Source organism: Elephas maximus, chromosome 1 (genome assembly GCF_024166365.1).
Source record: "Elephas maximus indicus isolate mEleMax1 chromosome 1, mEleMax1 primary haplotype, whole genome shotgun sequence".
Classification (NCBI taxonomy): Eukaryota; Metazoa; Chordata; class Mammalia; order Proboscidea; family Elephantidae; genus Elephas; species Elephas maximus.
In genome coordinates, this window is record NC_064819.1 from 205830525 (window position 1) to 205845057 (window position 14533).

General features: G+C 40.2%; 1 protein-coding gene across 3 annotated transcripts in view; it reads left to right on the forward strand.

Annotated features, from left to right (window-relative positions):
- The window catches only part of PDE7B (phosphodiesterase 7B), a 377838-nt gene that overhangs the window by 344698 nt on the left and 18607 nt on the right, over positions 1–14533 (forward strand). For all 3 annotated transcript variants that reach the window (XM_049901729.1, XM_049901739.1, XM_049901719.1), the window contains 2 exons: positions 1624–1755; positions 13788–13879. In XM_049901729.1, coding sequence (XP_049757686.1) covers positions 1624–1755; positions 13788–13879 — 224 coding nt within the window. The remainder of the gene's footprint in view (positions 1–1623; positions 1756–13787; positions 13880–14533) is intronic.

The following is a 14533-nucleotide window of genomic DNA, read 5'->3' on the forward strand; positions in this document are numbered from 1 at the left end:
TATTTTCCAAGATTAATTTATCTATTGTCTTTATCTCAGGGCCCAAGTGATGTGTCCTTGTGAGTCCTTGTGAGCCCAACTCCAGCTGGGTCACATTCTCTGTGCTCAAGGACAGGGAATAATGATTCCAATATTATTTCCTAAATCAAATAAAAAAAAAATCAAATAGCAGCTCTAAATATTTTATAATACTTATGTAAGCGGATGTGAATCTTCTGAGATTTTCTTTCATGTTCTCTCATAGTTTCAAGGCTGCATTAGGGCAAAAACAACCCTCTCTGTGACAATCTACATCTTAGACATCTTCAACAGTCCCAGGAACTGACTGTGCTGCCTTAGACCTTTGCCACAAACAGCATCAACCCTAAATTTTATTGGGAAAAATTTTCCACCTCATCATTTTTGATTGCCAAATCTTACCAAAACTCAAGTTCCACTTAATACAGAGCCAGCTAGATGTCCTGACTCAGGGACCACGAAAATCGTGAACATCAAAGACCTCGTAGCAAGCATGCTCTGATCCGATAAACCAATCCAACGTTAAAAAATTAAAAGCATAATAATCAGTCAAAATCTAAGTAGTTCTTAGCTGTACAAAACTTTGTTGGTATAACATGCAGGATGAGTTTTATTAAGGCTTTTGAAAAATGGCATTCCCAGTCCAAGACTATTTAGTTCAATCAGTCTTAACATTAACCACTGAATACACAGATGCCAGACATGCATTCTCAGGCCAGAGCTGGGTAGATGTTTCATTCCTGTAAAATATCCCAATGGCATTTTTTAATCTCTAAGTTGTCTGAATGTATATCACTTGGTCATGCTTTTAAATTAGTACTAGATTTTTGTCTCCCTATCTGTTTTCCTAGCCAACCAAAAAACTCACAGATTCTCACATATGCCCCCACTATTAATTACACATTGAAGAAATAGGCAGATTTTGCAATATGGCCCACTCTGATTTCCTATTTAAAGAAGTAGAAATTATATATTGGATCATTGAAATACACGAATAATTTTTTTTTTTTAATATGTCCATCGCTTAAGGAGCCCTGGTGGCACAGTGAATAAGCAAGCACACAGCTGCTAACCAAAAGGTCGGCGGTTTGAACCCACCAGTCGTTCCACAGGAGAAAGATGTGGCAGTTTGCTTCTGTAAAGGCTACAGCCTTAGAAACCCCATGATGCAGTTCTATCTGTCCTACAGGGTCGCTATGAGTCAGAATGAATGAGTCCATCACTTTGTCCTCAACTTTTTCCTTTATTTGTAGCTTTCTCTGGGAGCAAGACTGATTTCAGACTCTGCCTTCTCCCTGGCCACCATATCGTAGTGTTACCAACAAGCAGTGCCATTACAGCAACAAAAGAAGACAGAATGGCAGTAGGAAAAGGAGGATACCTGAATGATCTCCACCTCTTAAATTTACTATACTTTCCCCAATCTTTTCTTTTTTCTTACAATTGCATGTGACTGTCAACGTATTGAATGTCTCAAAGGGTAAAAGTCTAGCTGATGGGCCTGAACAATGCCACGATGATTCATTTGGTTTGATTTAGCCAGAACAGATGTTAACCTATTTGTGGGAATACGCCAATCGGTCTCCTGTTCTGACTTTTGAACAGCTCGCCAGTTTCCTCACGCCTCTGGACATCATGCTTGGACTGCTGGCTGCAGCAGCACACGATGTTGACCACCCTGGAGTGAACCAGCCATTTCTGATCAAAACTAACCACCACCTTGCAAACCTATATCAGGTAAGGAAGCCCAACACAAAGCCAGAGTTAGTACAGTAAGTGGCCTTGGGCCTAGTGCTTGAGCCTGAATCTTGCCCTTGGAGTTAGCCTTCTTTCAGGTTCAGCCTCAGTGATGGGGACAACATCTAAACAGCACAGATTTGTAATAGGTCCAGGATATCCCCCAAGGGAGATCAAGTTGGTTTCCAGGGATACCCTAGGAATTTGGTTTGCTCCAAAGCAGGCTTGAAATTGTCCTAAGCCAAACAGGATCCCTGACCCTACTCTTCTATGGCCTGAGAATGTCTCAGTCTCCATGGAACCTATCTTGTATACAATGACCAGTCAAAGCTAGCCCTTGCAGGACTTCTAGAGATGATATTTCCCAGGTGCAATCTTAATTAAGATGTGTTTGGAGCCATTTCTGAACTATATTGGCCTTTAAGTCAGAGTTATGTTATCAAAAACAACAGGCATACTTTGTTGTTATAAAATAGTTCAACAGCATCAGTAGGTTGGCCTGAAGAATTCTTATCTACTCATAGGGTTTCCAAGGAGCGCCTGGTGGACTTGAACTGCCAACCTTTTGGTTAGCAGACGTAGCTCTTAACCACTAAGCCACCAGGGCTTCCTTCTATAATATAGTGAGCTATCATTTTCCAGTAATGAGCTTCTCCTTTTGAAACATCTGGCCTGATCCTTGATAAGAAAGAGAGGGATCCTTTTGATAACGACTAGGGAGAAGTTGGGACCTAGAGGTCAAAAACCATATTCAAGATGCTATCTTCATCAGTTCTCTGCTCCGCTGGTCTTACAGTCTCCTAGACAGAGATTCATGTCTTAAACGTTAAGTAGAGTGCTAAAGGCATACAGTTATCACATAGTATCATAAAGAGACTTTCCATGTCCTAGAGCTGGCTAGGATAGAAGCTGAAAGCTTTATCCACCAGATTAGAACTTTACATATTAAAATAAAAATTGTTACCAGGACTTGAAAATAATTTGAGATTTATTTCAATTCTGTTCAAAAAAATTTACAATGACTTGGCTATATAACATCGTTTACTACCTATGTGAAGAAACTAAAATGATAAAGAAGAATTCTTATAAAATTCTGTCCAACAAACTGTTTAGCAAAGTTTTACTCAGCACTTATACCAGTTACCGTGGTGTTCACTCTGACTCACGGCAACCACGTGTATTAGAGTTGGACTGTGCTCCACAGGATTTTCAACGTCTGATTTTTCAGAGGTAGGTCACCAGGCCTTTCTTTTGAGGTCCCCCTGGGTAGACTAAAACCACCAACTCTTTGGTTAGCACCCAACCTTTTGTGCCACCTGGGGGTCAAACTGTTTGTGCCACCTGGGGGTCAACACTTACTATGATCCAAACACAGCCTTAAATGCTTTCTATGTATTATGTTATTTAATCTTCACAATAGCACAATGAGATGGACATTTTTATGACACATATTTTCCAGAGGGAGGAAAACTGATACTTGGAAAATTCAAGTGTTTTCCCTGAAAACAAACAGCTAATTAATGGCAGAACTGGGATTAGAACTGAAGTTGTTCGTCTCCAGACCCAAAGTGCCTAAGCAGTATCCATGCTGCCTCTAAAACTCATACTGATCACCTACTGTGTGCAAAGAACCAAGGATCTTCCTGTAGGTGCTCCTATTCTAGGGAGGAAGACATGAGGATTACACCCCAGTGACTTAAAATGAGAGACTTCCATAAGCACTCTAAAGTGTTTAGTTACAAACATAATGTGATGGAGGCCAGAGGAAGAAGAGAAATGAATTCTGCCAATGATTTCTGAACAAAACCTCCTGGAGGAGGAATGCGCCTTGAAGTGTGAGTAGCATTTTGAGTAGCAGAGCTGAAAGGAAGGCAGCATGAGCTGCTGGTACTTTTGGGACTGAAATTCGTTTTCAGTTATTATCTCAGAATAACTGAAAATGGAATATCCCTATGGCCTTGAGCTCAGCATAGTCCTGACATCCACGGCCCCTGCTCTCAGATGAGAATCTCGGGGAAACTAAGGTTAAGCACGTGTCCTTGCTTTTGCAGAAACCGCAGATTAGAGAGCCAGGATGTGACCTGGGTCAAAAAATCTTCACTGTGCCTTAAATTGTAACGAGGAAGTGGCATAACCCTTCAGGCTTTCAATTTCAAGAAAGAAAAAGATCATGTTGCATAATATATAAACTGAGGAAGGCTGCTCACAACACATGATATTTCAAAATCTTTGGAAATGTAACCTTTTAGCCTAACAAGAGACTCTGGGTTGAGACATGACTGGGCTTTCAGAAAGCCAAATGTAAATTTTTAGATGTGCCTAGTCACATTTTTTTTCTAGGACTCATAACTTACTTTCATCAGATTTTAAAGTAGATTATAGATTCAAAAAATGTTAAGAATTATGGTGTTGAGTGGTGGTGGAGAAAAAAGGCTTAAACACAAAATACATTCACAAGCACAGAGATTCGGTCAACATGCATACAGCAGAAAGGATGTGCCAGGAACATGTGGCTTTGTAAACACCCTGTGCGTGACTTTGCTACAATCCAGACTTACTATAAATGAGATTAAATGGAAGACAGCTTCCTCTCCCTCCTTTTGTTAGCTCTGCTCTTTTAGTTGTGATAAATAAGATCACTGCAAAACACCCAGCCTGTGTTTTTTCCCTGAGATAAAGAGACAGCCAGAGCAGGTGCAGTGAGGGCCGGGTCAGAGACCTCCCTCCCATTGTCTGCCATCTGAGCTGGACTCTTGCTTGAACTGCCAACCAAGTTCAACGTTAAGGCGTTGAAGGCACCTCACTCATCAGACTGGAAGCAGTCCAGGCAACCGGGGCTGGAATGAGACGGAAAGGAACATGTAGGAGATAGAACCAAGAATTTTTATTTTCTTCCACCCTCCAACACCACTCCTGCCACACACATACACATACACACACACACACACATACAAATTTAAGGTTGGGAGCAGCAATTGGGCAAGAAAAGCTTTAAATCAGATGCAGTATTGGCTATCAGAATTGTTAAAGAAATCACCCTCAGTTAAATTAATTAATTTCCTTTAAATAGAAACAAGCTACTTATTAACTAGTGACAGAGCAACATAAATGAATAAAATGACGAATAATAAACTGTTCTGTGAAACATATTTATTCCATTCTATGATATCTTGCAAAAATTTATAATCATTTTTCTTAGTCACTTACCACAAGCACTTGGCGGAGGTCAGCATTTTTAACCGCTTTTCCTTCTTAATGACTCTGAAACGTAAACATGAAGTTCACAAACCAAGAGAAATGTTCCTTCCGCATGGTTGCATGACCTCTACTCAAACAGGCATCTACAAAGATGATACACCACCTTACAATTTCGTCAGTATGAAAGGTAATTTTGGCAAGTAGCATTAAAATTATGAAAGGGAGACTCAAATTTGATTTCCTGTTTCATAAAGTCTCGCTGTTGATGGTGATGTGGCTGGCAGACAGCATGTCCCCAAGGCCCTGATCTGAACATAGGTCTGCCCCATGAACATCAATCTATGTCCACACTCCATGCTCTCAGTTCAGTGTCTGGGGCAGATGAGATCCAACAAGAGGAAGTTATCTTCAAACAAGCATTAAACATGGCGGTGCTGTAGTTTCTATAAGGGCCAAGGTCTTATTTAGGGCTCAAGGGCCTCCTGTTCCTCCAAGACCTCCAGGGCTGGGACTGTTGTAGAGTTACCAAGGCAACCACTTGGGTTGTTAGGAAAGAGCCCAGCAGACTTCATTATCTCCTAGAGTTTTGCTTCTGTGTTTCATAAGCAATTAAAAATGAAAACACAGACTGTGTTCCTGGTGTCACTTTTCTTGCTATATCCTCTGTGTTTCAAAGGTGTAATTAACTTTGATTCCTCTTGTACACCAGACTCAGTTTATCAATATCATTCCAAGTATTTTCATCAAAGTAAGTGTCCAAGAAAAGGGAAAAACAAAAACAGCTTAAAGCTTCCTTGTATAGAGCAACTCTATTCTGCCAGATTTCTCTTTTGACAAATAGTGTCTTGATTTAATTTGAAAACCTGTGCTAGTGGTTTATTAAATGCCAGACGTGTTGTTATTCAGGAGCAAAAGGGTTGTTTCTTTCTTAAACTGGATAATACTTGGTAATTCAGACAAAAAGGACAATAAATAGGGTTTTGTTTTTTTCCCAAATTAAAATTCTAGTAGGTTTTGTTGCTACAAAAGTGGATGTTTATTCTTTCTACTTTAAAATGAAGATTATTCTTAAAACAATAAGTGTTTTGAGACACTAGAACACGTTGCCTGGTATAATGTGGAATTGCTGAGCAGATGCTTCTTAAAAGTAGGCAGATATGACGCCTAATGTAGTATTCTAAAACAGTGCAGGGATTTCAATGTAGGTGAGAGTAGTGTCATCTACCCTATGTTCAGACCTCCATGACCTGATGACTTTTCTTCTTTTATCAACCTCCTTTTTTCTGATATTGCTTGTTGAGCCTCTGAAAAAAAACAGATGAGTCTGTAGGAGCAGAACCGAATTCTTGTTAGGAAGGACACAGAGTCATTATCCAGCATGTCACTAGGATTCAAGCCTGCTCACCAGCAGCCTTCTCCCCTCTCCCCTGGTTCAAGACACCAACATCTTCACCCCCTCTCGCCTACACTCAGCTTTGCCTGGCTCCATCCTTTCTCTGCAGTGTAGACAGAGTGGGTTTCCTAAACTCATATCTGACTACATGGATTCCTGCTTAAAACCCTGCCCTCAGGGTTACAATCAAATGTCTTAACACAGTGTACAAGCTCCATTAGGACCTGACCCCAATACACATTTCTCACCATTACTCTTCTAGCCTTCCAAATATCATCTAGTCTGAACTACTTCCAGTTTATCAAACATATCACTCACTCCTTTACTCATTGGACAAATATTTATCGAGTGCTTAATATGTGCCAGGTGCTGGGAATAGAGAAGATGAACAAAGCAAATAAAAATCCCTACTTTCTGCAAGAGGAAACAGAAAATAAATACACAAAATATGTAATATATTAAACAAACAAAAAACCCATTGCTATCAAGTCAATTTCAACTCATGGCAAAACCATGTTTTACAGAGTAGAAATGAATTCCATAGCATTTTCTTGGCTGTAATCTTTTCAGAAGCAGTTCACCAGGTCTTTCTTCCGAGGTGCCTCTAGGTGAGTTCGAACTGCCAACCTTTCAGTTAGTAGTCAAGCACAAACCATTTGTGACACCCGAGGACCTATGTAATATATTAGAAAGTGGTAATTGCTGAAGATTAAAAAAAAGGGAAGGGGGATATAAAATGTCCATCTTACTTATAAGTCTTTACATGTGTGCTGTTCCTTCTGCCTGGAACAATTTCCCCTACTCCTTTCAGACTCACTCACCCATTTTATCTCAACTTGGACATATCTTCTTCCTGCAAGTATTCCTTTTCTCCAAAAATCCATCTTACATGTCCCCCCTATATGACTTCACAGCCCTCTAATACTTCCCCCATCACAGTGTTTATCACTCTTCATTGCCATTGACTGATTAGATATCCATATGTTTGGCTGCTAACCAAAAGGTCGGCAGTTCGAATCCACCAGGTGCTCCTTGGAAACCCTGTGGGGCAGTTCTACTCTGTCCCATACAGTTGCTATGAGTACGAATTGACTTGACAGCAACATGTTTGTGTTTTGTTTTTGTTTTTGTGGGGTTTTTTTTATCCCCCATAGACTGCAAGTTTCTGGCACCTCAGTCACTTTGTATCCTCAGTATCCAGCACAGTCCTGGTATTCAGTAGATATATATTGGATGGTGGGAGGTTTGCTGGATGGTAGGTAGATGGATGGATGGACGGATAGATGGACAGACGGACGGACGGACGGACGGACCAGGTGCATGCCGTAAGAAAGATAGAACCTGAGCAGCACTGAAAGATCAGGAATACTGGCAACAGTGAGTACAGCCGGCAACACACAGGGACCACAGTAGAAATCTGACCACTCGGTGGCAGCAGCATTTGGAGGAGGGAGACCACCAAGTCAAGGCATACACCCTCACTGTCCACTTAATAACCACTCCTGCGGATCATTACATTCGTATTACCCTACGCTAAGAAAATAACATGAAGAATGAGAAGCACTGATTGAAAATTTCTTTATATATGAAATAACTTTATTCGTACCTTGAAATTGACAAATGCTATCTGACATGTTATTTCTGGCGTCCGGATCTGAATCTGACCCTGATTATCCATGAATGAAGAGTAGAAGAAAGCCAATTGCTTTTAATAATTTAAAAATCTCTTTGGTTTTTGCCTAAGTCTAAGGGTTTCACAACAGAAGACCCCAAGCCTGGCTTCTGTCAGCTATAGACCCAAAATTCAAACAGGGCTCTTTTTCTTTTAACTGTTAGTTATTTAAACTTTTGCCGTCTCTGAACATTTCAATTTTGGAAATTAATTACTCAGTACCCATTCAACAAATATTTACTTATTTAAGTGGCCCTGTGCCACATACTGGGGCACAAAGATGAATAAGACTTGCTGCCTGCTCTCAATGGCTGCCATGTGTGGTAGCAGTTTTCAAATTGGGCATGCGTACCCATGGGAATCCGCAAAGACTTCCTAAGGGGTACACAGGTCTGAATAGTGCTAACAGAATCCATCTTCAGATCCTCACCTTCCACATCTCGTCTTTCCTAAACTGATCTGCCTGGAATGTGCTTGCTGTACAGCCAAGCCGGTTCTACTTGTTCATGCTGCTTTCGCAATCACCCTGTCCCCTTTTTACAAAAGGAAAGCTTGCCGCTTATCCATCTTGAATTCCATTACATATTTCCCTGTGTGTAAAAATACCAAAGGGACAATTTGAAATACTAAAGGAAGATTCCTATACTTGAAGGACCATTAGTTCCTCCATCTATCTCATAAATAGATGCATTGCCAATAAATTTTTATTTTGAAGGGTAATTATTTTTTCAGTTTGGCAATACCTGTGTGTTTGGGTCAATTAGTTACTGATAACAATTGTAAATCAAGCTGGAAAATACTTAAGACTTTTAGCTTTATGTTAGAAAAATTTGTTAAATTAAAATCTCAGTTTATATATTTTTGTTGCAGAGAGAAAGATGATGGGGTGACAATGAAAGATTTTCACACAAAAAATATATTACATTAAAATAACATTCTGTGGAGAAGTAGAATGGAAATATAAGCTCCAGGGGGAAGATTAATTTAGAATTTCTGATTTAAAGAAGGAAGTATTCTTGAGTTTCTCTCCCCAGTGGGCAATGATGGACAGACATTAAGTGTCATTGGTATTTAAATTCTCTTAGATACATTTAATACATAAAAGAGTGGTATAATTATTTTATATTAAAAAACCAATATTCACAAATGCACCAGACACTGTATCTGTCACAACCACTTAAAGTTATGATTTTAAAATTTTTAGATATCAATTCTAAAAATTGTACGATGAGCATAGTTTTTCACAATTCTTTTCAGTAGTAAATGAACAGAAACATATGAAGACCATATGGGATACATATGATATGTGGGAAAAAGGCTGCTGAACGAAGATTTGTTATAAGGTATTCTAGGCACTGGAATGGAAGCTTGGGGCGTGATGTGCTGCCTGGAAGTCAGTTCTGTTTGGGGAACCAGAAGAGGCTTTCCTGCAGATGACAGTTTGTCTCAGAGATAAGTAAATAAGTGTGTGTGTGTGTGTGTGTGTGTGTGTGTTGACACTATTAACACGATTAAGGTGATTTCCCTCACTCTCTTTATTATCGTTTCTTATGAAAAAAACAAGCATTATTATAAATCAAAGCATTGAAAAGTCCTTTCTATTGGCTTTTTCATGCTAATTTGGAAGACGATAAACTGACTTTAAATTTAACTGGTGTGACAGAGCTCTGGTGGCAGAGTGGTTAAAGCACTCAGCTGCTAACTGAAAGGTCGGTGTTTCGAACCCACCAGCAGCTCCATGCAGTCTGCTGCCTCAAAGATTGCAGCCTTGGAAGCCTTCTGGGACAGCTCTACACTTGTCCTGTAGGGTTGGTATGAGTCAGAGTCGACTTGATGGAATGGGTTTGGTTTTTTGATTTTATTAGTGATTTAAACAAGACAAAAGTTTATTTCTATGCTGCATAAAAGAGGTTTGGGGGTTGGCAGTCCAAGGTAGGCACCATGGTTCCACAAAGTCATCGGGGCACAACATCCTTTCAATTCTACAACTGCCATCACTACAGTGTGGCATTTGTCCTCATTTTCCAAGACAGCTACCGGAGGTCTGCCATTCCATCCTCGCTTCCTCAAGCAGTGAGAAGGAAGAATGGGAAAAAGAAAAAGGGGCTTCTCCCAGATGACTCAGTTTCTTTAAACAACATTCCTGAAAATCTTACATAGCCCTTCTCCTTACAATTAATTGGTTGCCATAACCAAATAATCCCACAAAAAAAAAAAAAAAAAAAAAAAATTTTTTTTTTTTTTTTAGTTGCAAAGGATTAAAGCAATCGACTGCTAACCAAAATGCTGGCAGTTCAAAACCACCAGCTGCTCCATGGGAGAAAGATGTGGCAGTCTTCTTCTGCAGAGATTTACAGCCTTGGAAACCCTATGGGATCACTATGAGTCAGAATCGACTCAGTGGCAGTGGGTAGTTGCAAAGGAGGCTGGGAAATGTCTTTATTCTGAACAGCCATGGGACCATCTAAATACTAAAGTTCTATATATTAAAATGGAAAGGAAAATCAATTTGGGGATACACAGACAGGAGTTTCTGCCACACTTGATGCTTAATCTTAAACCTGAGGTCATCAAAATGATGTGCTCCACTTGATCCTTCCCTTTGTGTAACATTCTCTCTCCTACCCCTGAATTCTTACCATACTTGTACAACTATTCTATTTCCCTTTTATTTTGTTTTTACTGTGTTTGTTACTTGATATCTCCACTGTGATTTCCATTTGTCCAATGGACGTCTCAAGCTTAGCTTGTCCACCACAGAACTCTTCTAAACTTGCCTCCCCATCACAGATAATGGACACCCCATTCTTCCAGTTACTCAGGCCAGAGACACTGGAGTCATCCTTGCAAATCCAGAATTCAACTACCTCTCACCACCTCCACTGCCACCTCGTGATCCAAGCCTCCATCTTCTCTTGCCTGGATGACTGCTATAGTCTCCAAGTTGACTTGTACCTAACTATACTCCTACCTTCCATCAAACTCTACTTTCAACATACTAGCCAAAGTGGTCTTTTTAAAACTTAAATCATAGAATTTCCTTCCTCCCAATACCCTGTGGTGGCTCTTTATTTCACCCCGAGTAAAAGCCACAACGCTTAAAATGGCCAGAGGCCATATAGAAGCTGGTCTTTCATTGCCCTCTAACTTCACTTCCTAGTTTTCTCTCCTGTCTCACTGCACATGGATGTCCTGGCTGTTTGTTCTGACCTTGGGTCCTTTGCTCCAGCTATTTCCCCTGTTAGAAACACTCTTTCCCCCAGATATCAGCATAGCTAACTGGCTAACCACCTCCCACCTATAAGTCTTTGTTCACATCTCACCTCATCCCATGATTACTCTTCCAGCTTCTACCCCAGATACTCTGCTCTGCTTTTCCTTCTTTCTATGCACTTACCATCTTCTAATATGCTGTATCATTCTCAGAATGAAAGTATGTATTAGGTTCATTGCTTACTGTCTCTCTGCCCATCCCTACCACCCTAGCTCCTTGTCTGTTTTGTTTACTTATGTATTCCAAGCATGTATTACAGTGTCAAACAGAGTAAATGCTCAATTTATTTGTTGAATTAATTCAAGTAATTTGGTTATTTATTTAGCAAATTTATAGAAAGAACTTACTCTGTGCAAGGCATGGAGTGGAGTACAATTGTATGATCTATCCTCTTCTATTCTATACCAGCTTCCATGCCCACTCAGTTTCCTTCCACTTTCCTGGTGCTCATCTCCAAATATGGTTTCACCAGCAAATTTCCCAAGTATCCTTTTATTCTGTCTTCGGGGAGATTATTAATGAAGATGTTAAGTCACACTGGCATAAATAACAATGCTCAAGGCGACCCTCCAGACACTATTGTTCCACTCAACAGCGATGTGGTGTCGTTTATCATTAGATCTTGTTACAGTTGTCTGGCCCTTTTAAGAACTCACATGAGGGAACTCATGTCCACATTTATTTGAATTAGTCTTGCAAGTGAAGCCTCATGAGTGATTGAATGAAATGTCTTCGCCAGATAGATATCTGTTACATCACACTAACCTATCACTCTCTGCTTTATAAACCTTTACAATCAAAACAAATTAGTCTAGCATATTACTTCTAATAAACATTCTCCTTTATTGTATGTGGCTTGTGCCCAAAAGGAGATAATAGGCCAGTTGATAAAAATAATGACATCTCATCACCAGTTCATACATAGTCAAGTAATAAATAAAGAATGAGTCCTCGGCAATAGGAAAAATGAATAGCAATGTAGCAGCCTATACAAAGGGTGGATCTAAGATTCAGTCCTATGAAACTCATTATACAAAGTCCTGGAGAAGAAATCATTGTCTGCTTTTAGAACCAAGAAGAGCTTCCTTTTTCTTGAGCTTGTGTTTTCCTCTCGGACCCTGGATTGTGTCACTCACAGAAGTTCTTTTTTCTCATTTGCTGAAAAAGTCTTATGTGGGTGGCTCAGAAGCAGCAGGGACATAATGATGGGATGATTTTTCATCTTACTCCTGGCTCCATTTAGTCTCCACATTATTTTCCTTGCTTCTTTCCTCTTGCTTTTAACAAATACTATCTTGTATGTTTTTGTAAGCTTGTAACCTCTTCCTGAAACAAGATGGAGCATGAATAAATAAGCAAGAAAATAAAACAAAAAGAATTCCTGGGAGCTAAAGGAGTTAAGCACTCAACTGCTGACCAAATGGTTGGTGGTTCGAAGCCAACCAGAGGCACCTTGGTAGAAAAGTCTGGCAATCTGCTTCCAAAAGGTCACAGCCATTGAAAACCCTATGAACACTTATACTCTGACACGCATGTGGTTGCCGTGAGTCAGAGCTGACTCAAGGGCAACTGGTTTGGTTTGGTTTTTGTTTTTTAAATATATTTATGTAGCCAGAGGTAATAATTTATATATAATATAACATATTTATAATTTTTTTTTTATAATTAGCAAATAAAATACTTGCCAATTAAACAATAGCCAGTACAGTGGATCAGACCAGAGCTTGTGAGCTCTGTCTCTGTTCCGTTTGTTAGAATAATCTTGGATTAGGTCATGAATATTGTTGCTGTGAGCTGCCATCGAGCTGGCCCGCAACTCCTGGTGACCCTATGCACAATGGAATGAAACACTGGCCCATCCTGTGCCATTCCCATAATTGAACCATTGTGATTCATAGGGTTTTCACTGGCTGATTTTTGGAAGTAGGTCATCAGGCCTTTCTTCCTAGTCTATCAGTCTGAAAACTCCACTGAAACCTGTACAGCATCATAGCAACCACGCAAGCCGCCACTGACAGATGAGCGATGGCTGTTCATGAGTTGACCAGGAACTGAACCTGGTTCTCCCAAATGGAAGGCAAGAATTCTACCACAGAACCACTACAGTCCCCCATTCTGAATGTAGCCCAGAGGTATTCATAACTATCTATTTTCACCTGCTTCAATTTCTTTCTTCTATATTTAGTGTGGCCTGACGAAACTACTAAAAACAGGAGCAAAGGCTGGAGTAAATGACGTTGGAACTAGGCCCTCATTCGACCCTGCAGTGGGGGGTCAGCAGGTGTCCTGCAGCTACATCATTGTCATTATAGCCTTGAGAATAGGCCTTGGGATTATTTTATTTTGTGTTTCTTTTCTGGTCCAGCTCTGCGTCATCAGGTACAAACTGGCAATCGCTGGTGGGAAAATGCTGGCCTCCGTGGAGCTATGTTCAGTACAAAAGATCAGTATCTGGCTTCTCCCTCATGTATAGCTTTTATTTTCTTTCTTTCTAGAATATGTCTGTGCTGGAGAATCACCACTGGAGATCTACAATTGGCATGCTTCGAGAATCAAGGCTTCTGGCTCACTTGCCAAAGGAAATGACGTAAGTGCTGTGGAGATGAAACGTACTGAGGTCCACACATTGAAGATAAGCTGCTTTCTCTAAGGCACGTTTGAGACCCCCAGAGTTAGTGGCAGAGAGCCAGCTGGCTGTGCTTCCTGCCCGCACCCCGCCATCTATCTGAGGGACATTCGGTGTCGGTTACGCCAACCTAGAAACCAGCATCTCTCTGTGCACTTTGAAAGGCCCTTCTCTAGGCTGTGACCTAGAGTCAGGAAAAGGAATAATAAACAGTTCTCAGCTTTCACACTTCACCATCAACACTCTACTGTGCCAAAATCCTGTCCTTCATGTTAGTTAGCAAAAGTGTCCTCCCGTGTGGATCCAAATAATAAATATTTGTCAAGAAGGAACACCGGAGTCCTCAAGCTAGATTAAAGGCCAGTCCAATCAAGTGGGTTATGTAATTGCCAGTCTTAGCAAAAATAGCAGTCAAAATCGTTGCAAAAATATGTCTTTTGTTAAGTAATTGAATTGACTCCAACAATTTTTTCAACGTTAATTCACCTATGTAAATTATGTAAATAATACCTATGTAATGTTTTAATGTTTTAAACGAAAGAGGAAATGCTAGTTTCCTGGTCTGCTGTGTGTTAGCTCAAGTATTTAGGCCAAGTCCTATTACGCCCAAGGCCA